This window comes from Lissotriton vulgaris, chromosome 5, assembly GCF_964263255.1.
Source record: "Lissotriton vulgaris chromosome 5, aLisVul1.2, whole genome shotgun sequence".
NCBI classification, from domain to species: domain Eukaryota; kingdom Metazoa; phylum Chordata; class Amphibia; order Caudata; family Salamandridae; genus Lissotriton; species Lissotriton vulgaris.
The window spans coordinates 1,557,935,395-1,557,961,314 of NC_141693.1; the positions used below are offsets into that span (position 1 = coordinate 1,557,935,395).

The 25,920-nt window shown below is 49.9% G+C and overlaps 1 protein-coding gene across 1 annotated transcript in view; it reads left to right on the forward strand.

The window, feature by feature from the left end:
• Positions 1–9,822: 9,822 nt before the first annotated feature.
• The window catches only part of LOC147715147 (Fc receptor-like protein 5), a 515,196-nt gene continuing 499,098 nt past the window's right edge, over positions 9,823–25,920 (forward strand). Inside the window, exon 1 of the mRNA XM_086919770.1 lies at positions 9,823–10,032. Coding sequence (XP_086775896.1) covers positions 9,823–10,032 — 210 coding nt within the window. The remainder of the gene's footprint in view (positions 10,033–25,920) is intronic.

Genomic DNA, 25,920 nt, shown 5'->3' on the forward strand with positions numbered 1-25,920 from the left:
AACAGAAGCAATGAGATCAGGGAAAGTGAAAAAAAACACTACCACTACCACAGCAACAAAAAGGAAGAGGGCTAAACCGGAGGTAGTCCAAGAAGACCTTCTGCAGACTGCTCTTACGAGCACCCAGGACTCACCAAAACACCAAAATTTGCCAGCACTTGGGAAGCAACGCCCCAGTAAGAACAGCAAGTATTCTCCCAAGGCATTAGCCATGAGCGGGCTAAAACCACGATCTCTACTGGACTATTTTTAAAAAGCGCCGGTTTCACCAATGGCCACTTTTCACCCTCAACCCTCGGAGGAAACGAACCCCTGCACTATAGGCCACACTGGTCAACCGATAAACCAAGCAAAATTAAACATGCACTCACCGCAAATGCTGTTTCTAACTACCACCAAAAGGTTGGCCCACGACACAGAAGTCTTCATCTTCGGGTCTGCATCTAACGATCAGAGACCAGCCCTAGAGGGCTGCGGGAGGACGGCGGAAGATCCGTTATCAAGTAACCAGTCCCCACAGAGACAGCTTCTCCGACCACTTGCCCCTAACATACAAGAAGTAGACTGCACCCAACCTCCCTCTGAGTTGCCATTAAGAGATGCACCCCCTCCAGCAAGGCAGTCAGTCTCCTCACCTCCTCTGTCACCTCAATATTCTAATACCCGAAAGGAGGTCATTCCATCATCCCACTGCCAACTAATCTTCCCATAAATCCACAACCAATTTAACCAGGTCTCTAATAACGACATAGTCAACTCCCCTCAACAAGATCCCAATAGTCCCCCAAAGGGAAGCCCGGTTCTGCCTAATCAACAACAATGCCTACTCTCACCACTAACAGCAATAACAACCACATCCAAATCATTCCACAACTCCGACTTAAATGATCGCCTCCTAGCAGACCTGTCTCCTTTTTTCAAAAATCCACAAATTTCCACCAACCCAACCCCTAAAGTAACCAATCAGCAAGAAGCTTCCACAACACAGAGCCTTTGGCCTCAACTGCTTTAAACATTTCAACAGACACTCATAGCATTAAATTACCATTCAGATAAATTGGACATGCAGGTTGACTTACTGAACACGCTAGCAGTATTTACAGCAGGGATCGACAATAAACTAGATAAACTAAATAACTTAATCATAAACGCACAATCAGCCACAAAACTAGTTCAGTCGGTTTGCTGCTGTTCACCTATTATTGATTCGCTCTCTTCTCTGCCAGCTGTTCTCTCCTCTGTTATAGATGAGGTTAAGCAGCTGAAGGAAGGCGGCTCCCAGAAAAACCCACACAAAAATCTGCATACCTTCACAAACCTGTGCTCAGAATCTGATGGTCCTCGGACATCCCCTGTATATGTGCCCCAGTTAAGTGGGGATCAAGATCCTCAAACATACCACAGTAATAACCAAATAAAACCCCACCAACGTCGTACACCCTCAAGGAAACCACCCCCGGACCCAAATGGGCAAGGTATCCACACCGGTCCCATTGCGGGAGATCAGTACGTAAGCCTGGCGGACCCTGAATCTCCCACCCCGGCATCACAGTCTGCCACCAAGCCACTCCTCTCTAAGAGAGAACGCAAACGCTAGCGCAAACAAAGAAATAAACTTAAAGCCAAACAAACATCTGCCCCCCAGAAATTATTTCCTCTCTTTTTAACGACCTCAAAAAAAACAGATGCAAGCATCCAATTATCACCCTCAACCGATAGAAATGTCATTCATAGTGACCCAAAAGGAGGCCCACTCAAACGTCCCCGGCAGAAACCCTCCACATGCGGCCGGGACCCAAGTAGCCCATCTGGTCCAGCAGGGGCATGTGCCCAAACAGCGGGACCAGAGCTGCTACCCGATACAGAAAACTCAAGGCCCCCACTCAATGATCTCCCCACCCTGAGGTGCACAGGCACGAAATCACATTCCCAATTAGTATTTCAACCCCCCCTGGTAGAGCAGGAAAAACTCAACACAGATATTATTCCATCAAAAACAATCTTCATTCACAAACCAATATCCCCACTACGTAGGGAGGCCATGAGGTCAGGATCTCAACACCAGCCCCACCCCCATCGAGGAGTAGAACCAGGGGCCCCATCCGACAAAGCCCCCCACGCAATCCAATCCCATTGCCCCATGGGGATTAAAAGAGACTCAAAATATTCTTCCATCCTATTAGTCCCCGAATACAAATCAAGGGGGAGGCACGACACCCTGAATAGATCAAATATATTAAAACTAGTAAAAGACAGCCCGGGATTTGAAGCACTACAATCGGATGACATAGATTCAATTGAATTCCTTCCCCCAAGGGGCACTCAACCCTCTGAGGCAACCCTGGTGACATTTAGATTGCACAATTGGGCAGGAGTGTTAAATGGACCATAAAGCTATTTTTCGGGACTGGGGCATAAGAATCCATCCCCACTCTACCCCAGGCTACCCTACAGTGTTACTAAACCAGCCAGGAGTAGGAACAAAAGCAGACAGCAACCCAGCCAGCATCAAATCTAAGCCCTATTCCATCCTAAAAAGCGCGCTAGGGATCTCAGAAACACAGTGACCCTTTTCAACTTGGGAACATGCCCCTGATAACACCCAAGGATGAGGATGGCTTCCGGGGGCCTTGTCATGCGGGAAAACTGTCTGACCACAGGACGTTCTCTTAGTGGACCAAAACCACAAAGCACCGGCACAACCGCACCTTCAAAAATCTAGTCCCCTAACAGTGACAAGGTCAAAGACAAACCCCATTTTCTTATTGTGTTCATGGAACATCAGTGGCCTCCATCACAAAATAACCAACCCAGAGACCCACTCCTTCATATACGGCCATGCACTAGTAGCCCTGCAAGAAACCTGGGCCACCCAAAGCTCCCCTGTCACAGGGTTCATTGAAATATGGAAACCCGGAATTAGAGCCTGTCGCTACGGCCACCCAAAAGGGGGATTATCAATCTATGTCTCAAACACTCTAAAGGGCCCGATTGTCCCGCTAAACTTTGAGGAAGACTGGCTACTGGGGGTCAAAATTCAATCATGGTCCAAGCAACGCTCGCTCCTTTTCCTCAATGTTTATATTAACCCAAGCACTCGGTCAAAAAAGGGTCACCTGGTGCGCCTATCCACAATCATTTTTTTTTTTTTTTAAATAATTTTTATTGTAGTCATACCTGTACAGGTCGTTATACATAGAAGTAGCGTCATAAAATTTAGCAGATACACAATATGCTCCGTCAATCAGTACACAGCCGTCATGCCCACAACCCGGGGGTTGGGCGGCGATGAAGTCTCTGCTCTTCCATGCCTGACGTTCAATATAGAGGAGTGGTCAGTGTCCGGATTATGTGCATGACTACTTTTATAGTCCTACTGAACTACGCGCTAATCCCCAACTCCCATTCCCTGCGCAAAACCTAAAACTCCCCCCCCTATCCCGCCCCACTCACCACCACCCGCCTAAGGCTATGTTGCGATCATTCCTGGATTGCTGGCGTCAGCCCCCCTGCATATCCGTTGCTCCTAGGGCCTCAACCTGCCTCCTCCGCCCCATCCGCCCCGGGGATCTCCTCTTCGTCAGTAGCCTCGCTATCCCTAAGTGCCTGCACCATTACTTCCCATGAGGTCGCAGTGTCAGCTGCTGTCTGGCTAGGGGTCCTGCGCGCAAGCTGGTACCTATGTGTGCTGTCCGCCGTTGCCCATTTTAGAAATTCCTGCCGCCACTTCCGTGGAGTTGGCCCCACTCTCGACTTCCAGTTCCTAGTGATCTCCCTCTTGGCCACCATCAGTCCCATGTCGATAAACTTACTCGTGAGTTTGTTTTTGGGGGTATGGGGAAACCAGTGCAAAAGACATTCCGCTGGCCCGTATTCTATAGATCTTTCAGTTACCTCATTCAACAGCTCCCCAATGTCCTGCCAATAATCCCGCAGGGCCGGGCATGCCCACAGCATGTGCACTAGCTCGGCCCCTTCTTCCGGGCATCGGGGACAGGCCGCTGTCCCATCGCCAAAATACCGCCTGATTCTGCCTGGGGTCATGTACGCTCTATGCAAGACATAGTAGTGGATCAGTTGGAACCTAGCGTTTCTCGTGCTGTTGCGGGCCCTACGGACAAGCTGTGCCCACGTCGTGTCAGGTATGTCCCTACCCAGGTCCGCTTCCCACTTGGCTTTTAGGGATGTAAGAGGCGGGATATTCTCTCTAATCATTCGATTGTAGAGGCACGTTACCGCCTTGATCGTGCCCGCCGCCATCATAGTGTACTGGCACGCCGCTGCCGTCCCAGGTTCCTCTAGTCCCGTACCCAAGTGGGCCTACATCGCCCTTCTTACTGCTGCATGAAGCAGAAATCCCCCTCTCGGGATGCCGAAGCGTTCTGTCAACTCCTGGAACGGGAGCAGTGCGCCATTTTCAAAGAGGTCCCCGACCACCTGTATTCCTGCTTCCTCCCACTCCTGTAGGCCCGACCAGTCGCCGCCATGTGGCAAGGCCGTTAACATGCCCAGGGGAATCTCAGGCGCATATGGGCGCTGGACACCCGCTCTCCTGTGGGCCCGGTTCCAACATTGACGGTACGTGCGCTGCTCCAGCGACAAATCCCGATTGTCCAGCCGCTGCTGGAGGGTAATGTATGCCAGGACGTGTCTGGGCGTCCCTCGCAAGCTTTCGTCCTCTGGGCCCGAAACACCCTCGCTACCTCCTGCGTGAAGACCTGCAGTTGGGCCGCTAGGTAATAGAGCTCAAAGTCCGGCACCGCCAGACCACCCTCATCTTTCGGGCGAGAAAGCGTTGCCAGCGCCACTCTGCACCGTCCCGCTCCCCAGATGAACGTCGTAATTTGAGATTTAAGTAGTCTAAAGAAGGAGCCAGGTAGCCAGATTGGGAGCGTCCGGAAGTAATACAATAATCTCGGTAGGGCAACCATCTTCAGTAGGGAAATCCGGCCCGCCACCGAGAGTGGCAATGTGGCCCAGAAGACCATACAGCCCCTCAGTCCGCGCACGCACCGCCCCAGGTTGCCCTCAAACATGTCTTCCGGCTTATGGTAAATATGGACCCCCAGGTATTTAATACAGGTAGGGTTCCAGGCCGCCTCCGACCGGTGTTGCGGCTGGGCAGTGCCCTCCAGTAGTGGGAACAAACTCGTCTTGGGCCAGTTAACCCTCAGGCCCGACATCTCTCCGAAGCTCTCTAGTAGGGCTTCCGCTCTCTGCAAGCCCTCGACGCCGTCGCAGAGGAACAATAGTAAATCGTCGGCATATAGCGAGATGAAATGTTGCCCGTCCCGGGCCCGCACTCCGCGGATGTGCCGCCCCGTTCGGGCCGCGGCCGCCAGCGGCTCGATAGCCAGTGCAAATAGAAGCGGCGAGAGGGAGCAGCCCTGACGAGTGCCCCGTTCCACCGGGTAGCGGAGGGACACCGTCGGTCCCACCCTCACCCTTGCTATCGCCTCCGCATAAAGGACCTTCGTCCAATGAATATAACCAGCTCCCAGCCCAAAACGCTCCATGACAGCATAGAGATAGTCCCATTCGAGGCTGTCGAAGGCCTTTTCAATGTCGACCGAGAGAACCAGTTCCGTCCCAGCCCCGCCTTCCAGCCCGTCCATGAGACGGACAAGCCTTCTGATGTTTATTGTGGTGTTGCGCTTTGGTATAAAACCGTTCTGGTCCCCGTGCACAAGCCCCGACATGTGAGGCAGGAGCCTCACCGCTAGTATGGAGCTCAGGATCTTATAATCCGCGGTGAGCATAGAAAGTGGTCGATAGGACGCAGGGTCACTACTCTCTCTGCCGGGCTTCAGTAGCGGAACCACTAATGCCTCCCGCATTGACTGCGGTAGTCGGCCCGTCACCCTGGCCTCTTTATAAACGGTCAGGAGTCGCGGTGCCAGTATATCCAGATATTTGTTATAGAACTCTATGGGGAGCCCGTCTATTCCCGGCGATTTGTTCCGCGCTATGCGCCGCACCGCCGATCGTATCTCCCCCACTTCAATGTCCGACCCTAAGTCTTTCACCTGCTCAGCCTCCAGCTGGTGTAGGGGTAGATCAGCCAGGAAGGGTTCTACCAGCCCCGTCCTGTCTCTCGGGGCACTCTTGTACAGGCCCTCGTAATATTTCTGGAAGCCGTTGACTATGCCCAGCTGAGTGTGTTGTATCACGCCCGCTGTATCCCTCAGTTGAAGTATGGGAGCGCATCGTCTCGTGGGGTTCGAGAGCCATGCCAGGAGGGCGCCCGCCTTATCACCGTCAACATGGGAGCGCAGCACATATCGCTTGTAGTCAAAGGCCCGGAGCCTCTCTACCTCAATGGCTACCGCCTCCCTAGCCGAACAAAGTGTCTCCTGGAGTTCTGGGTGTCCGGGCCGCCCCCTTTCCGCCTCCCTCAGCTTAGCATCCGCCTTAGCCAAGTCGCCCAGCAATACTTTCCGCACGCCAACATAATCCTTGATACAGATACCCCTCACCACTACCTTAAAGGCGTCCCATTCCGTTGCTCTAGAGGTCGCCGTCCCTTCATTCTCCGTGAAATATAAGGCCACTCCTTCCGCTAGGGCCGCCTCGAACAGGGGGTCCTCTAGGGTCTCAGGTCGCAGTTTCCAGAGCGGAACCCTGGGCTTCTCCGCTATCCACGCTAGCCGGATCAGGAGTGGATTATGGTCTGAGATAGTTCGCGATAGGTACTCCGATCCAGTGACGCATGGTAGCACCCCCCGGGAGCAGAGTATCGTGTCCAATCGGACATGCAAATCATGGAGCCCGGAGAAAAATGAATAATCCCAGTCAGTCGGGTGCTGCCCTCTCCAGACATCCGTAAGTCCCCAGCTCTCCTGCCATTCCCTCCTACCTCTAGATAGCCTGTGAACTGGGGAATCACGTAGGGGGGGGGGGGGGGGGGGGACCTATCCAGCAAGGGGTCGGCAATGGAATTAAAGTCGCCCCCCAGCAGGACCGGGCCCGCCAGGGAGTGGGCCAGCGTCCCTGATAGTGTCGCGAGGAAAGCCAACTGGTCCGTATTCGGGGCATATATACTAGCTAACACAATATCTCTACCTTCTAGCTTCCCCTCCGCCACCACATACCTCCCTTCCTGGTCTACCCATTGGCGCGTGAGCTGGAAAGGTGTGCCCGCTCTAACCCAAATGAGTACCCCCCGCGCATAGGCCGAGTAGCTGGTGTGAAAAACCTGTCCCCGCCATCTCCTCTGTAGCGCCGCCCCCTCCTGCCGCGTAAGATGCGTCTCCTGCAGCATTGCAATGTGTACTCCCCTCCGCACTAAATAGGCATGTACTTTGTGTCTGCGCTGCATAGTGTGTAGGCCCCGGACATTCCAAGTAATACAGGTCAGCCCATTCACATTAGCCATTGTCCCAGTGATCCGGTCGAAACACTCCCTCCAGTTCCTGCCCTTTGACGGTGGTGGTGCCCCCCCTGAACAAAACAAATCTTCTCAACAGTCCTACCCATGGTACACCCAGGGTCAACAACTTCAATAAGAGTAAACAATCGCCAACTGTGGAGCCCCCCCCCTCCCCCAGAACAGGCCCCAATATCGAAATATCAGTCCCCATCCAAACTCCCATACCTGATGACCCAGGTCTCAACTACACAGCCGTAGCTGTGGGTGCCTTAAGGGCCTACGGAGCGCGGCCTCGTCCAGAGGGGGGCTGCGCCGCCCAGCTCCTCGCTCCCTCCCCAATTCCTCATGACCACCCTGCTCTGAACCCCTCGGTGTGCCCCGGCCCCCGCTATGTGCATAGTCAATGGTGCCCCTCCCAGCCATTCAAACATTACCCACTCTGCACCGCCAGCAGTTCATATATTCAGGATCTCGTCCGCCGTTTGCGGTGTCACCAGCGGTCCCTCTGTGCGATGAATCCCCGACAGGTCCGACTCCGAGCCAGAGGCCGATACATGAGTGTCCGAGTCCGTGGCCCCCCTAGATCCGGGGCCCTCCGCCCGTCCGAGCTTCTCCACTTCCAGCAACGCAGCCTGCCGCTCCGCTTCAGTTTGGGAGGCCGTTGGTCCCAGCTTCCCCCGCCCTCGTTTCCATAGTCTCTTCGATTTCCGCAGCCGCTTGGGCGAGCGTTCCCGCTCCTTCTCCCGCTCTTCTCTTGCCTTGGCGCCGTCAGTCCCGGCCTTGTATGTCTCCCACCAGTCCCAGACTTCCGCTGACGTTGCAAAGAAGATCGCCTTGTCGTCTACCACCACTCTTAGCCTGGCTGGGAAAAGCAAGGAGTAGGCAATTCCTTCAGTTCGTAGTTCCCTCTTGATTGTGAGGAAGGAGGCCCGTTGCTTCTGCGTCTCGAAGGTGAAGTCCGGGAAAAGTGTGACTCTGCTGTTCGCTATCTGAAAAGGGCCATCCTCTCGAGCTTTTCGCAGGAGCAGATCTCTGTCCTTGTGGTGTAGCACCTTGGCTATGATCGGTCTGGGTGGGAGCCCGGGCTTGGGAGGTCCTGAGGGGACTCTATGAGCACGCTCCAGAGTGAAGAATGGTGAAAGCCCTTCCGGCGCCACCGCTGTTTTCAGCCATTCCTCCATGTAGGCAATCATGTCCCCCGTCCCCTCTGTCTCCGGCACGCCTACGATCCGCACATTGCTGCGTCGGCTTCTATTTTCTGCGTCCTCCGCTCGCCGCTCCAGGGTGCGTATTCGGTCCAGGGCCTCCGTTAGTTTACTCTCCATCGCCTTGTGAGCCGGCGCCAGGACATCGAGCACCGTTTCAGCATCCTTGACCCTGTCCTTCAGTTTGTCGTGGTCCGCCCGGAGCAAGCCCAGCCCCGACGCCACCTGCGCTATATCTTTATGGAGCGCGTCTCTAGTGGCCGTTATGGCGTCCAATATCCGATCCTGCAATCGCTGTAGGTCCGTCTGCTCAGCGGGGCCCCCCTCTGCTACATCCGACGTCGCCGCCTCCTCCGCCCTGGCTCTCAGCTTCCCCATAGTAGCCGGCCTCACCGCTCTCGCCGTTCTCGTCTACCTGCTGTTTCTGGGCCTCCGCCACGTGGTCAGCTCCTGCGCGCTATGGGGCCTTGCTGCGCACCAGTGGTAGCGTCTGCCGCGGTGTTCGACCCCCGGGTACTGTGGAGGATCGCTCCCACTCCGCCGGATTGGCGAGTTAGGCTGGTCGCGCCACCGGGAGCCCGGCGCCACCAAAGACCCTTCACTGGCCTATGGGCTCCTCCGTTGTGTCCCCATGTGCTTCACGGGTCTCCGCTGCGGGGGCGAGGGGGGAGGGGGGGGGCCCAAGATGTGCAGCGCCGTGCACCGTCCCCCGTGGTCCCTCTCTCAGGGCGGCCTCCGCTCACCTGCAGGCTCGTTCGGTGCTCAGGGCTGGGTCGCTGTACCGGGTTTCACCCTCCCGGCAAAGGAGTCTGTCCGCAAGCTGCGCTCCCGGGTGGCCTTCTCCGCTCGCTCTCGCGACCGCTGCACACCGCAGCCGGGGTCCAAGGAGCGTCTCTCGCTGTGTGGGATCCGTCGCTGCCGGCGACCGCGCCTCCTCTGTGTACGCCGGCAGTGTGTTCCGCTGTACAGCCCACAGTCTATCAGGGCTCCGCCGCGGCAGCCATCTTGCGCGGCGCTGATCTTCTCTCCGCTCCGGCGGCTGCAGCGATCGGCGGCCGTTCTCAGCGCTGGGGCGCCGCCAGCAGCCCAAATCTCGCCCAGCCAGTCACCGCCGGTCACTCAATCGGCGCCGGGGCACACACGGGCTCTCCGGCCCCGCTTTCAGGATTCTCGTGGGGAAGAGGCACGGAGCTCCGGGCTCACGCCGCCATTTCCCTCGGCGCTCAAGCCACGCCCCTATCCACAATCATGAGCGATCTGGCCAGGGACCACCCCGAGTCGGATTGCATAGTGACGGGGGACTTCAACACCAATCTCTTCCAGGGCATTCCTGCAGACTATGACGGACCATCCCCACTGACATTACTGGAGGTGCCAGACCAATCTAAGCCTCCAACTCAACCGCACTCGGCCCTGTGTGAGCTCTGTGTGTTACAATTCTACAGCGCCGGGTACCTGGTAATGAATGGAAGGACACCAGATGATACCCCCCCGCCCCCGATTGGACTTGGACAAATGGCAATAAGAAAACTTTTTTGGACTTAACCATCTGCAATGCAGACTTGTTCCATCATCTCGCCAACTTCAGCATACAACCACAACAGGAAAGCGATCATCGTCCACAGGTCATTACCCTTAATATTAACCCGGAGTATCATACCCCCGCTTCAACCACTTGTACCGGGATCCATACCGAGAATTTGAAACGCCTAAGATGGAGCAACGATATAAGCCCCAACATCATGAAGGCAAGTTTGGCTCTTATCAATAGGGATACAGATCGGATGGCTACCCCGATTGCTGTATGGACAACTTTTTGCTCCCAATTAGTCATGCTTTTCCCTGCACAACAACATCAACATAATGCTAGCTCCACCCGGCAGTTCTCACTCTCAATTCAATCGAGGGCATTGAAGAAAGCCAGGAACAACGCCTTGCGGGCACTTATAAAATCCCCAGGAAATAACAATCTTAGACACCTGTACAAATCAGCGCAAAAATCATTCAGGATGGCCTCACAAAGAGACAAACGATTACAACAAAATCAATTATGGGCTAAGCTTCTCTGGGAAAGCAAAAACCGCAACGCGAGAAAATTTTGGGCCTTGATCAACCGCACCAACTCGGGGCCATCAAAAGTTGGGTCGGCAAACATACAGGAATCAGACTGGGCTGCCTTTTTGACTGACCACTTTAAGTCTCCAGAGAGCATGGCGCCAACAGGAAGCAGCCCTTCCAAAGGAGCAGTAGCGTCACCAAGCATCTGTAGGCGCAAGAGCACAATCTGTGCAGACTACCACTCAGACGACATCAAGATCACGGAAGAAATGGTGGCCAACGCTATGTCAAAAGCAAGACCGGATGGGGCTCCGGGCCCCAATGGCTTACCCCAGAGACTGTTTAAATCCAGAATAGCTCTTTGGTCGGGACACATTACCAACTTGTTCAACTTTGCACTTAGAACTTCAACTATTCCAGACTCCTGGCACGGAGCAATAATTCATCCAATCCATAAATCAGGCTCCCGTGCTACCCCAAGCAATTACAGACTAATAACCATCCTGGACATTGAGGCGATGCACTACGTAGGCATACTTCTGAAGGAGCTAAAGGCATGGGCAGGACGGCGCGAACTGTTACCAATGAACCAAACAGGCTTTACTGCCAATTCAGGGACCACAACCAATTTGTTTACACTATCTGTAATTATTGACAAAACGATTGTAACATCTAGATCAGTACACTGTTGTTTTGTTGATTTCAAAGCGGCGTTTGATCGGGTCCCAAGGGCAGCTCTATGGGGTAAATTGAAAAAATGGGGGATTCCTGAAAAACTCCTGGATGCAATAACTCAACTATATTCACACACTTTGAGGTTCCGTGGCAATTGTAAGTGGTGTTTTCGACTCGCACGGATATGGTCGAGTCTGGTATCTACGAACCGCAAATGACAAGTTTAGTAAGTGTGCGCAGTTTCGCTGTGCTAACTTAAACTGTTCGTTTGTTACGTGGGTTTTTCATCTGTACCCACGGGTTCCATCTTAGATACGGCATCCATTTTGTCTCTTGCCCTCAAGTAGCCAGCGAACGGACGTCGTCCGCTTCGTGACCCTGGGATTCCCTAGATATCTGCGGAAGACACATGTCCTTTGAAAGTGTCTTTATGACGAGGGGGATGATACTGTAAGGCAGATGGCCCCGCTCGAGGCTCATCTTGACGTGCCGGTGTATTGTCTCAGCCGTGCATCTCATTAGGCACGTCCCTTTGATGCCTGTAGCTCGTGTTTCCCGATACCTCCCCTTTTACACCCTTTCCAATCTCCCCACTGTCTCCATCTTCCTCCACACCTGTTCTTGTTCCTTCTTCGATCTGTTTTACTGCTGATTGGAATGTACTAATGGTGGGAAGATGGGTTTTTACAGTTGGGAACCGCCAAATGTTTCCGCACTTATATTCCGGACCTTGCGACCCCTCTCGGGGATAATTGTGGGAACCAAGTCGTAAACCTTTGTGTACCATGTAAACCTATGGGAGAATCGTGTATAAAAGGAGCGATCCACAGAACCAATTTGAAGCAGTCTCCCCGAACTACACTCGTTGTACTTCCTGTGACTTCTGTGTTTCCCTGCAGTAAATAAACCTTGAATCTTTGACGCCGAAGGAAGTGTCCCAACTCTCTGTCATTCGTACGCCGGAGCAGGTTACCCACAAAGGTTTCAGGTGTTGTCCCCTGGCACCGCTGGGTCTTAAAGAACCCAGTCCTTCAGTTGGCGCCCCATGTGGGGCTGCATCAGTGGTACCGGTCCAAGCCCGACGATCGTGAGGAACTTCGTGTGAAATCTCCGAGGGAAGGTGCACTCCGCTTCATCGATCCTGTTGTCGAAACAAGTGGCCCGAAGACTTTTCCCGCGAAGATTCCCGCCTCCTGACGGCTGCGACGGACTGCTGCCCTGACTGTAGACCTGTTTTGGCGCCTGGCGTAGACCTTGGTATAGCGAGACGATTGACGGGCCTTCCTGGTGACGCCATCGATCTTTGAGTTAAGTATTTGTGGGTCGCTCCCAGAGTTCTTGGTTGTGGTTGCTTAGTTGTTGCATGGTTCCATTGCATTTGTAGTTCTTGGTACTTTGTTGTGATATTTGACGTCTGCAGTCTCCAAAAACCGAGGGTTTTTGCTCTTTGCTGGGACTTGGTAAATCCCGTAACCCTTGACGTTTGTGAAACTCGGCTAGTGTACAAGATGCCTGGTCGCAGTACTTTGTTTAGTTGTTTCAGACGTTGTGGTACGGATTCCCGACTGGAGGACTCGTGTCCGATACCTCCGGTTGGAACTCCAACTTATGAGCTGTACAGCAAACACGGGCTAGGCCCCATTACTTTTAATGATTACTGGATCCGTTACACTAGGAAAGATGGTGCCCTTAGTTGGCCACCTCATGGTAGTTTTGAGACAACAATCTTAGATAATCTTGAGGCTAAATTGTTCGAGAGAAAGTCAAGGCCGGCCATGTTTGATGCCTTTCGGTTGTGGCGTAAAGAAGCCCGACAGAAAGAGATCAGACAGACTAAACGTAATCAGAGAGATGGTGTTGCTACCATTGTAAAGAAAGCAGAGCAGTTTCAGCGTGATAAGGAGGTTAAGGAAAAGGAAGTGTTTGACAGGCTACAGCGTATGTCCACAGATAAGTGCTATCCTGCTTTGCCAACGGAGTCGGATAAGAAGGACGAATCAGTTGAGGATCCTTTAATGTCTTATCTTATGAAGTCACCACCTCCGTATGTACAGGGAACCGCAGTTCCTGTGGCTCCCCCTGTACCTGTTCCTCAACCTGCACCCGTTCTTCAGACTGTTCCCGCTCCTTTGCCTATTGCTATTCCTACTGCTCGTCCGCTTCCACATCCTCCTGCTCCCGCTACTGCTCCTGCTCTACTTACTCCTGTTGTTTCTTCTGTTTCTACCTCTTCTCTTGTTAGTCCCTTGTGCTATACTTCTCCGTCTACTCGTAGTCGTACTTCTCCTGTTGCGGCTAGTTTTTTCCATTCTCTCGGACCCGTTTTTGGGTCCGCTGGTTCAGATGGTCCTCAGAGACGTAGTCAGCTTCCCGGTAACAGGGAGCGTGCTTCGCTATACAATATGGCGATGGGTTGGATGACGCACCCTCTTAGAAATCCTCCACGTGTTGTACTTGATACGTTCTGCCAGTTCAACGAACCAACACAAAGATATGTGTTTGAAGAAATGTGCAAAGTATTGCGTGATCAGATATCGGCCGATGCACCTGACGAGGTGTTGACCGCTTTGTCTGATCTACAGCTTCAGTTCTCGAATGGACTGATAGTGGATACTAATGTTCGACGTGCTGTGGAACGGTTGTTATCTTTCCGTCCCGCTCCTATACCTCAAGCTTTGTTTGTTGAGGATGTTGAGAGGCAGTTAGATGCGTCCGGTCAGTTCCCTATGCGGGAAGTTCCACCAGTGTGGATGCCAGGCGATCCTAATGCTAATCCCATTATTCTACCATATTTCCAGAGAGTATGGATACATCTCCCATGGAAACGCTCTGAAGTGTTACAGGTGAAGCAATCTTTGCCTGACCCTCGCAAAAATCCTGCAGGGTATTATAAAGAATTATCGCAGCTTGTTGACGCTACGGTAATGAATCTTGCCGATATCGATATGTTGTTCGGCAATGTCGTACCTCAACCGGTATGGGCTAAGATTCGGCACGAAGATCACGCAAATGACTTAGGTGGCGATTGGGCTACTCTTACTGCGGCCGATATGCGACAAGTCGGCGGGGCTAAGCCTGAACAACTCATTACTGCGCTCCCTCAAAGAATAATCACCCTAATGAAAACACTTATGCCAGCTATGAGGGTGAATTGGGACAAATTGTCAGCTTGCAAACAGAAAAAGGACGAGAGTGTCTCTGATTTCTTTACGAGATTTGAGGAGGCATTCATCGATCACAGTGGTCAGGATATGAGCACTGAGGGTGGTCAACGGTTGTTCGTGGACAAATTTGTCGCTAACTTATTGCCCGATTTGAGCAATAAATTGAAAAATTCTGAGAGTGCGTGGGCCGTTTCTACCTCGGCTCAAATATTGGCTACGGCACAGTATTATGAGAACAGAGAAAAAGAGGAGAACGACCGCGCTGATAAAAAGACGAAAGAACTCAAAACTAAAGTGTTGTTACAGCAGGCGTATCCTCCGCGCTCGAATCAGAATACTTCGCAGCAAAATAGACCGCAGTCGCAATCAAATAGGTCACAACCTCGAAATGACTCCTCTTCCCAAAGATCTTCGTTGGGGTACAATCAGTGTGCCTATTGTAGACAAGAGGGTCATTTAAAATTTAACTGTCCCGTTTTAAACGATCGTAACAGTGGTAACTCATCTAGAGGAGGTCGTGGTGGTTCGCAGCAGGCACCACGTGGTAGAGGTCGTGGTGTTCAAAATGATCGTTCAGATAACTCATCAAATTCCGATAATTGTTTTGATCAACGTGGATTGTCGCAAGGTTGATCTGCACAGTACAATGTAGACGATTATTACGTCGATCAGGGAACTGACGACAGCAATTACTAGGACAGCCATAGACAAGGAGAGGGAGTGGTATCAGTTCCGGTTGATCAGAGAGGGCCTTACGTCGCAGTTGCTACATCGGGCGTCGTTGAGCCTTTTCTGTTGGACACTGGTGCAGCGAAAAGTTCCATAATGCATTCGAAACTCCCTGGCGCACCTTTGTCTGGCTTAACAAATGTTTCTGTTGGATTCTCTGGCGCCCCCGTTAGCAATCCAGTTTCACGCCCTTTGCCCCTTACAATTGGGCCTCGTGAGCTAGAAGCTCCGTTGATTTTGACTACGGGTTGTGGTGAAAATCTTTTGGGCCTGGATTTGCTAAAACGTTTGTATGCAACTCTGTATTGTTCTCCTGCGGGTGTAAAGCTTACTTTAGGAGAGAGGGTTGTCTCTCCTATGTACTTGTCTCTCGATAAGCTTCCACCGAAATTGAGTTCTCTTCCTGCATCTTTGTGGGCAACAGGTCCCAATGATGTGGGCCTGCTTGATATCTCCCCTTATGTTGTTCAGTTGAAATCTAATGTGCGGTTGCCACGTATTCCCCAGTATCGTATCTCTCTTGATGGTGAACGAGCATTGTTAGCGATCATTTATGATTTGATCGAGAAAGACGTAATTGAAGAAACACGGGGAAACGTGTGCAACAGCCCTGTACTGCCCATTCTAAAACGTACTGATCCTTCGAAACCACCTGTTTATCGTTTTGTTATCGATTTACGGGAGGTAAATAAAATTGTGATTCCTCCGTTTCCTGTTGTGCCTGACATCACGGCGCTACTGACTCTGATTCCAGCTTCTGCATCGTGGTTTTCGGTGATCGATTTGAAGAATGCGTTCTTCAGCATTCCCATTGCAGAAGAGAGCAGAGACCTTTTCGGTTTCTCTCTTGGTGGACGCAGCTTCCGGTTTAAACGCGCTCCTCAGGGCTACTGTGAGAGTCCATCGATTTACAGTCAAGCCTTGAAGGGTCAACTGGATGCGTTTTCGTTGCCGGCTGGTGCGGCCTTAATCCAATATGTCGATGACTTATTGGTAGCCGCAGATACTCAGGACATTTGCAAAATTGCTACGGTGTCATTGCTGCAACATCTCTGTGACTTACATCACAAGGTGTCACCTTCTAAACTCCAATATTGTTGTCAAGAAGTAACCTATCTAGGTCACTTATTGTCAAAGAAGGGAAGACGGTTGACCCCAGAGAGAATTGCAGCAATTGCGCGAATGGCTGTGCCAACAACCCAAAGAGATGTGCGCGCCTTTCTAGGTATCACGTCGTATTTCAGGCAATGGATTCCAAATTTTTCATTGCTAGCGAAACCATTGGTAGCTCTCACGTGCAAGGATGTTTCAACTCCTTTACCATGGACGGAAGAATGTCAGAAAAGTTTTTCTGAATTACGTGACTCATTGTGTTCGGCTCCTGTGTTAAGTACTCCTGCCTATAGTAAGCTGTTTACACTATATGTTCACGAGAGGGAAGGTTGTGCTTTGAGCGTTTTAACGCAACCTTTTGGTGGTAAGCAACGTCCATGTGCATATTTTTCCTCGACCTTGGACCCGGTAGCTAGAGCATTGCCGAGTTGTTTGAGAGCAACAGCGGCAGCTGCGGTGTCCATCCGACAATCAGCAGGATTGGTCATGGATAATATGCTTACGGTGATGGTTCCGCATGCAGTCGATACTCTTTTGAATCGTACGAAAACTCAGCACTTGACGAGTGCGAGGTTGTCTGGGTACGAATTGACGCTGTTAGCAAGTCATATTCAGATAAAACGTTGTAATGTCCTGAACCCGGCAACTTTGTTACCCATTAGCACAGAGTCAGATGAAATAGCAGCCCATGACTGCTATTTGAGAACTGAAGAGGAAACAAAAGGTCGAGTGGACCTTAAAAACACTCCTTTGGAAAATCCAGACGGAACGTTGTATGTGGATGGTTCATGTTTTAAATTGCCGAATGGTGATGTGACTACTGCATATGCTGTTGTGACATTGAATACTGTTGTGGAAACTGCAAGATTGAATCAGAACTCTGCCCAGGCTGCAGAGCTGATCGCTCTAACTAGAGCGTGTGTGTTAGCGAAAGGGAAACGTGTGAATGTGTTTACCGACAGCCAATATGCTTTTGGCGTCGCCCATAGCTTTGGACGGTTGTGGAGAGAGAGAGGTTTTATGACATCGCATGGTACGAAGATTCAGCATGGACAACTTGTGAATGATCTTTTGGATGCACTTACGTTGCCTAAGCAGGTAGCGATTGTTAAATGTAGTGCGCATCGTAAGGTGACGGATGATGTTGGTCGTGGTAATGCCTTTGCGGATGAGATTGCTAAGGAGACTGCACGGAATCTTAGCACTAGAATGTATGTGATGAGTTCGGTTAGGTGGCCTACCGAATCGAGTATGTGTGAGGACACTATCGAGAGTGTGAAAGCAATTCAGAATGAGGCCACCGAGACTGAAAAGACGAAGTGGAAAGAAAGTACGGGAAAGTTGGATGTGAATGGTTGTTGGGTTGATTTGTCGGAACATAAGAGATGGATGTTACCGGATGCGTATGTGCTGGCTGTTGTGACAATGGCGCATGGGTTAGCACATATTAGCGTGAAAGGTATTTGTAAGTTGCTGTCCCCTGTGTGGAAGAATGATGGTATCACGAAATGTGCTGAACGATTGGTTAAGAATTGTATGGTATGTATGTTGTACAATCCTGGTAAGGGAACCCCAACTCCTCCTGGTAGTTTTGCTCCCCCTTCATGTCCCTTTGAGGTGATCCAATTAGACTTCATCCATATGGAGCGATGCAATAACCTGAAATACGTTTTAGTTGTGGTTTGCGCGTTCTCCCGATGGATTGAAGCCTATCCCCTCAAAGACAACACTGCTTTGTCTACTGCGAAAATCCTACTGAAGGAATATTTTCCTCGGTATGGAATGCCTCGGATTGTATGGTCGGATAACGGAAGTGAGTTTGTGGGGAGTGTGATGAAGAGTGTGTGTAAGGGCCTTGGAATTAATCAAAAATTCCATAGCGCCAATCACCCCCAGTCAGCTGGTTTGGTTGAAGGGTACAATGGCACCCTTAAATTGAAACTAGCGAAGATTCAGGCTACGACTGGTCTTTCGTGGCCTGATGCTTTACCCTTAGCTTTGTTATCAACTAGGGCAACCGTACACTCCAGAGTAGGGCTTAGTCCCTATGAAATAGTGTTCGGTCGTCCTGCGAATGTGTGGGGGGTCCCTAGACCGGGTGTGTTCTCCAGTCTCGAATACCCAATGTTAATTTACTATCTTCATGATCTGACTGCTAAACTGAGGTTAATTCACCAACAGGTTTACGAAGCATTGCCGACGCAGACGGAGGGTCCAGGCCACCAGCTCCAGCCCGGAGACTGGGTGGTCACCAGAAATTTTTCCCGCAAGAAGAACTTGGAACCCCGGTTTACTGGACCCTACCAGGTCCTCCTTGCCACGAGAACTGCCGTTCGTTTAGAGGGCCGGAAAAATTGGGTGCATGCCACCCATACAAAGAAAGTTCCTATTCCTTTGCCGGCAGACTCGTGGGTGAGGAGGGGCATTGCTTCATCTGAATCCGAAGGATTGCCGGCGTTTGTACCTTTCAGCGACGCACAACCTGTCGGAGAATCCTCAGTGCAGCAGAAAGACACTGTTGAACATTTGTCATCAAAAGACTCGAGACCAGAACATTCGGCTGATCAACAGGACTCTGTTCCCTCATCGGATCCTTTGTTTGATGAACATACACGTCCTGGGAAAACTCGATACTTTTTGCGTTCCAGCACTAAGGACAAATAAAATAATCTCGTTTTGCCCCTTGATAATTGCATTATCCCGTTTTCCACGATCAGTCCGAACACCCGTATTATTGTAATTATTTTTGTATATATATTGAGTTTCGTTCCATATGTGTTTTTGCTTCCACAGCTGAGAGACATTTTTTGCATATACATTGTGAATAAAGGCCGTAGGGCCGCGCGTGTACTTCCTTCTGGTTAGCAGGTCTTGACGCTAGGTTAAAGACCGTCGGTTCCTGGGAACTCCTAGGGATTGACTACTGCTACACAGAACGAAGTGCGTCAAGAAACGTTGCGGACGGTCATAGGGGATGGCGTTTTCGAAGCTGATGGACTTGGAAGAAGCTCAGGCGCAAAGGTTCAAGTTACAACAACTTAGTCGTACCAAATGTTTTATGTTTCAAATATTCGTACTGCTTCTGATTGTTTCTGCACTATTGGCGGGTGGAGTGTATTACACGATGTCTTACTTCTTACCTTCTGCTATACCTACTCCTACCTCTGACCCTACACTTACCTCCACTGCATCCCCTCATTCCTTTCATATCTTACCCGAACACGAGCAGGCTAGACGTGCAGAATTCCGTAATAATTCCTTTATTCAGCTCCTTCACCAGCACCAGTTAGTGGTAAATACTACTAATTGTTGGGTGTGTGGACTAATGCCGCATACCACGGATAAGGGAATTCCATATCTGGTCTTACCGTATAGTTCCCAGGGTTCAGCTCGAGCATTTCAAACAATGTTTCGAAGCGCACTAGATTCTCACCCCAGTCGAGAGCCACGTTCTCCCTACCTTGGCCTTGGCTCGTACTATAAGCCTTTGTCCATAGCGATAGAAGATTTAGATAGAGATATCTATGAGCCGTCGCTCATCCCAGAGGAAGAGGTACAAGCCTATAGGGTCCTGAGTAAGGTTGAGTACAGTGCGCTCACGAGTGATAAACAGCTTAAAAGCTCACCTCCAATATGGGTCGTACCCCACATTGGTAATTTTTGTCTAATGGGTCGTGGCCGAAGATCGAAAGCCCGACTTGGAGAGAGTGCTTGCACCGAGAATTACATTCTGCCTATGGTCTCGTCCCCTGTGTTTCTGGCTGCCAAGGGTACGTACTTTGTCTGCCATGATCGTGCGTATGCATGGTTGCCCTCTGACTTTGTGGGCGCATGCTTTATCGCAAATTTGTTGCCTCCGACGTTCACTGTAGATGCAGATTATCACAAGACAAGAGTTGTGAGAGGCGTAATTAGCGAAGAAGATACTGCCGGTCAAGAGGCAGGAGACTTTTTCAAGGGTTTCCTCCCGTTTTGGGGGCCTATGGTTAATAGTAGGAACCTGAGACAGTTGACTAGAGTGGTAGAATCGACAGCTAATATTACTGCCAGTGCCCTTGGTAATATCCCCACAGAACTTCAGGCGGATAGACTTATGACGTTACAAAACCGTATGGTTTTAGACGTGATCTTAGCAGATCGAGGTGGGGTATGTAAGGTGATCCATTCGAGCTGCTGTATTTTCATTCCAGACAACTCTCCGACTGTCTATCAAGCCATCTCAAAGTTGCATAAAATCTCTGAATCCATACACGTGGATGTAGGGGATTGGACGCTACTTGGGTGGTTTTGGGGCCTGATGTCGACTTGGGGTTGGAAGATTCTGATGATCATCGGAGTTGTTGTGGCGTTCCTGTTCACGTGCTGCCTTTGTGTGCAGTGTGGTCCTGCCTTATGTGGCCTCTGTGCTACAACGTGTATAAGACAGCCACCTGTTACCAAGGGGACTCGGTTGGACAGAGCTATGTTACAGCAACATCTAGATGGTCTGATGAATATCGAGTATGATTCCGACTAGTGCTTGCCTACATGAGGGCAAAAGGAGCGTCCGAGGTTCCGTGGCAATTGTAAGTGGTGTTTTCGACTCGCACGGATATGGTTGAGTCTGGTATCTACAAACCGCAAATGACGAGTTTAGTAAGTGTGCGCAGTTTCGCTGTGCTAACTTAAACCGTTCGTTTGTTACGTGGGTTTTTCATCTGTACCCACGGGTTCCATCTTAGATACGGCATCCATTTTGTCTCTTGCCCTCAAGTAGCCAGCGAACGGACGTCGTCCGCTTCGTGACCCTGGGATTCCCTAGATATCTGCAGAAGACACATGTCCTTTGAAAGTGTCTTTATGACGAGGGGGATGATACTGTAAGGCAGATGGCCCCGCTCGAGGCTCATCTTGACGTGCCGGTGTATTGTCTCAGCCGTGCATCTCATTAGGCAGTTCCTTTGATGCCTGTAGCTCGTGTTTCCCGATACCTCCCCTTTTACACCCTTTCCAATCTCCCCACTGTCTCCATCTTCCTCCACACCTGTTCTTGTTCCTTCTTCGATCTGTTTTACTGCTGATTGGAATGTACTAATGGTGGGAAGATGGGTTTTTACAGTTGGGAACCGCCAAATGTTTCCGCACTTATATTCCGGACCTTGCGACCCCTCTCGGGGATAATTGTGGGAACCAAGTCGTAAACCTTTGTGTACCATGTAAACCTATGGGAGAATCGTGTATAAAAGGAGCGATCCACAGAACCAATTTGAAGGAGTCTCCCCGAACTACACTCGTTGTACTTCCTGTGACTTCTGTGTTTCCCTGCAGTAAATAAACCTTGAATCTTTGACGCCGAAGGAAGTGTCCCGTGTCTCTGTCATTCGTACGCCGGAGCAGGTTACCCACGAAGGTTTCAGGTGTTGTCCCCTGGCACCGCTGGGTCTTAAAGAACCCAGTCCTTCAACTTGGATCCAGGTAAAGCTGGGATCCGGCATGCACCTCTCACGGAAAATTATGACATCCAGAGGAGTCAAACAGGGGTGCGTGCTGGCCCCCCTCCTTTTTAACTTGTTCATAGCAGATCTGTCAGTTACACTCGACGAGGTAAATAGTCACGCCCCTAGGGTCGGAGGCGCAGCAATAAGTAATCTTCTTTACGCCGACGACCTGGTTCTTTTCAGTCTCACGCGAGTCGGGCTCCAAAGGCTTTTGGATAGGTTACACAGCTATACAATCAAGAACCAACTCGAGGTAAACTTTAAGAAAACTCAAGTTGTGTCCTTTGGAAGGAAACGTAAAGACTGTGGTGTGTGGTCATACAATAATAAAAAACTAACAACTGGACGCACATACAAATATCTAGGGGTCCACTTTGATGCTAGGGGTAACTTCTCTAAACAGCGCGATGAAATCGCAGTAAAAGCCACGACCCTACAAGTTTCTTTATCTAAGCTCGCTAAAGAGCTGTCCGGTCCAACACTCTCATTCCTATTGGAAATTCTGAGAGCTAAAACCGGACCCACTCTAACGTATGGGATCGAAATATTCAGGGGCAAGTTAAATACAACCCTGAACCAACTTGTGACTAAGATATACAAAAAAGTCCTCCACCTCCCCAAATCTGCCTCTGCTGCCCAGATCAGGCTCACAAACTCAGAAAAGCAGATACAGGTACTTTAGAGTCTTTAGTTTGGTTGGAAATCAGCCAGAAAAACCCCGGGGGTTCGTATGGCCGCCTCTTTACTGACTCTATTCGCGAAATGGCGGCGGGGGACCTATGGGCCCTTAACCCTAGCATGACCGCATTTAAAACTTGCATTAAAAAAAGCGTCAGAATGTGCTCACTAATCACGGATAAAGGGCATCTCTGCAAACGCAGCCACGCATGGGCAGTCATGAATTCTTATGGGCACATATCCCCCGCTACTTTCCTCTCCTGTACCTATTCACTGCATTTAAAGCTGAGTTTTTTGGCAATTAGACTGGGGGTTTGGCGATTTTTAAAAGACCTGCCCTCATGGCTGCGACCCACGGAAGATCTAACATGTAGAGGGTGCGGGAGGACAACCGAAACGCTAGAGCACGTGGTCTGCTTATGCCCTACACTTAGGTCCCAACGCAGACGAAAACTCAAAGCAGAGTGGAACAGGCTGGGAGTTCGGACCTGTAGACAGGCAATAATCACCTCCCTGTGCCCAGAAAATACAGCTCTAAACATAGCCTTTACAACATATATTCGGGACCGCATTTTTACAGCAAAGGCGAGAGGAGCAGTAACTCCCCGTTCTCTCTCCTGTCCAGCGGTCTAACCCAAGCTGCCTTTTAGTTCCAAGTTTTAAGATACAAAAAAAAAATAATAATAAATAAAAAAATCCCATTTTAATATATTGGTGTCACCAAGCAGCGATTAATTCTTATGGACTGCGCTTTGACTCTAGTGGCCAAATTCTTAAAAATGTGGGGTTTTATGAGTTTTAGTTGTTAAATAGTAATATATAAAACCCTCTGGTTTCTTTATTAAGTGTTATGGCTGTCTACTCATAAACGTTTTTAATTTTAAAAGGTGCAATATAAATTAAGAATAGGACTCGGTCGATCTTTCCAATTAATTGTGGTAAAATATGTCTTGAACTTTTTTAACCTTAATGTAAAGATAAGAGAATTCATTGTGAAATGCTTTTAAGGATATTTTTATTTTATCTAAATAAAGATTTTCTTCTTCACCTATGTTGCAAACCCTGTGTGAAGTATTTTTGTGGTGCTATCATTGTGTTACTGTGTGTTTATATTGCACAAATACTTTACTGTTGGTGGGGGCAAATGTAGGTTTGCCACTGGCAATAAGGCCACTAGCACATGATAGGACTTAGCATAGGTCTTAGACAGGCTTAACTTAAAAGACAAGTATGTAAAGCATTTAAAAACACCATTTCAGTAAATAATTAAGACACAACACATATTAAAAATCCAACACCAATTCATATAAATAGGAAATATTTTTATCTTTAAAATGACACCAAAACGACTAAATCCAATGTAGGGAACCGAGATATGAATTTTCAAAGATTTAATAAAATATAGCACATAGAAGATTATAGTACCATATTGTGATACCTGCTCTCGATAGATCGGGTCAAAGTTTCAGGATGGGCGCGATGGAACCTTGAGCGGCTACAGCTCGCAGCAGGTCCCGGTCTCAATTTCTACCTTCGCACTTTTCTGGAGCTTTTGTCCTTGAGGCCCCTCGAAGCTTAGAGCCAGCAAAGATTCGGTGAGGCTTCGCTGGCTTGACTTGCAACGAGGTCCTGGTCAACTTCCCTGGAGCGGACTTAGACAATTTCTCAAGATCGCTTCAGCGGGGCAACCCAGCAATCCAGGCCAGCAGGCAGGTGGCTTGGCTCTTGCGGTTGCTCCCGGTCACCTGTTCTACGGGGGGGGGGCTTACTACTTTTCTGGAGCTTTTTTTTCGCGGGGTCTCTCGATGTTCCTCATGTAGCTGGATCCGGTGAGGGTTCGCTGGCTTCAGATTTTCTCTAGTCCCAGTCAATCTCTAGCGGGACGAACCTGATTGGCTTGGCCGGCTCGTGGTTGAAGGCAGATGGCCTGGCTGGGCAGGTTGAGTCAGTCCCTCTATGGAGCTTTTTTTGAAAGTTGGCCGAAAGTCCTCCAAATGTTTTGAACTTCTTCCTGAAGTTCCTCAAGGGGTGCCAAAGTATCTCAAACTCACTCCAAGGGTCTGGAAGCTCCAAGATGGTCCTTGAAAGTTGAGGACTTCAGTTCCCACAACCCACTGGTACAAAACCCTTACAAATCCACTGATGGTTCTCCAAGGTGTAAATTTAGTTGGTGATGTTCCAGATGAGCTCTTTTAACCTGTAGCTTTCAGAGAGTCCACTTTTTAGTTCTTTTTCAGCAAGATAATCCACAGGGCTGTGGTTTCAGATGGTACAGTCTTCAGAGGTCAGGCCTTAGAAATCTTTGCACAGCAAAACTTCTCAACAGAGCACTTCTAGCTTCAGTAAGTTTCAAGTAGCAGATCTGGAGGACTCTGCCCCTCTCAGATACTTATTCCAAGTTCTCTGGGTCAAGCAGGAGATCACTTTTGACTAATGGGAGCAGGATAACTCCTTTAATATATGACCACATCCTGCAGAGTGTGGCATTATTTTGTCCCAAATGCTTCAAATCTTCCAAATCCACAATGGCTGATTTTCGAGCAAGGAGGTAAGAGCTAGCTAAACACACCCCTAAGATGGCTAATTTACTTAGACTCTCCCCCCGCATCTTCTCATATCTTCCTTAATCTTGCCATCTGTAAGGTGGAAAGTTCAGAGCTGTAAATGGCACTGGTCTCTTCTCTCCTCTTTGAATAACATAGTTTACAACTCCTCCCCCTGGCCTGGCATTCCTATGGAACAGCACAGAGCCCTGCCAGCATAGCTGGTTAACCCCAGGGCTCGTTATCACCTCTTCAAGGCAGCCTGGCTAATCCACTTAACTCTGAACAATCAGGGCAGACCACTGGAAGGCTGAATTTGGACTTACAAACAAGAAAGTCTTATCACTTCTTGTATGTACACTTTAGGAGAAATTCAACTATATGATATTGTTGGATTTCTTAATACCATTCTGGGAAGTCTTTGAATGGCATTTCTATCCCTCTCCTATCAAAAGTTATTAATCAATAACTTCCTACCATGTTAACCTATGTAACAATGGGAAAAATGACTTGGGCTATTTTTCCAGCACCAGGACTTACAAAAACATATTTTATAAGTACTTGCCTTATATCTACAGGTACCCCACCCCCCATGTGCAACTGGGGGAGACTTTAGGGTTCTGAATCTGTAGAAATATTGCAGATTCTCCCTCCACAGTGCTCCTAACATCAAGGTCGAATTTGAGCAGCACCTTACCACGATGTGGGGGGTGAAATGTGAAATTTCACTTTACCCAAGCATATACAAACTCATTTTTTAAGGGTATACCTATAAATACCTGAACCCCCCCATCCCCCCACACCCCCCGACCCCTGGGATACCTAGGGGAGACCCTGGGGTTCCCTAATATGTCAAAACATTGAAGGTTACCTATTTCTAAGTGCCCCAAAGTCAAGTTTGGGCACAAT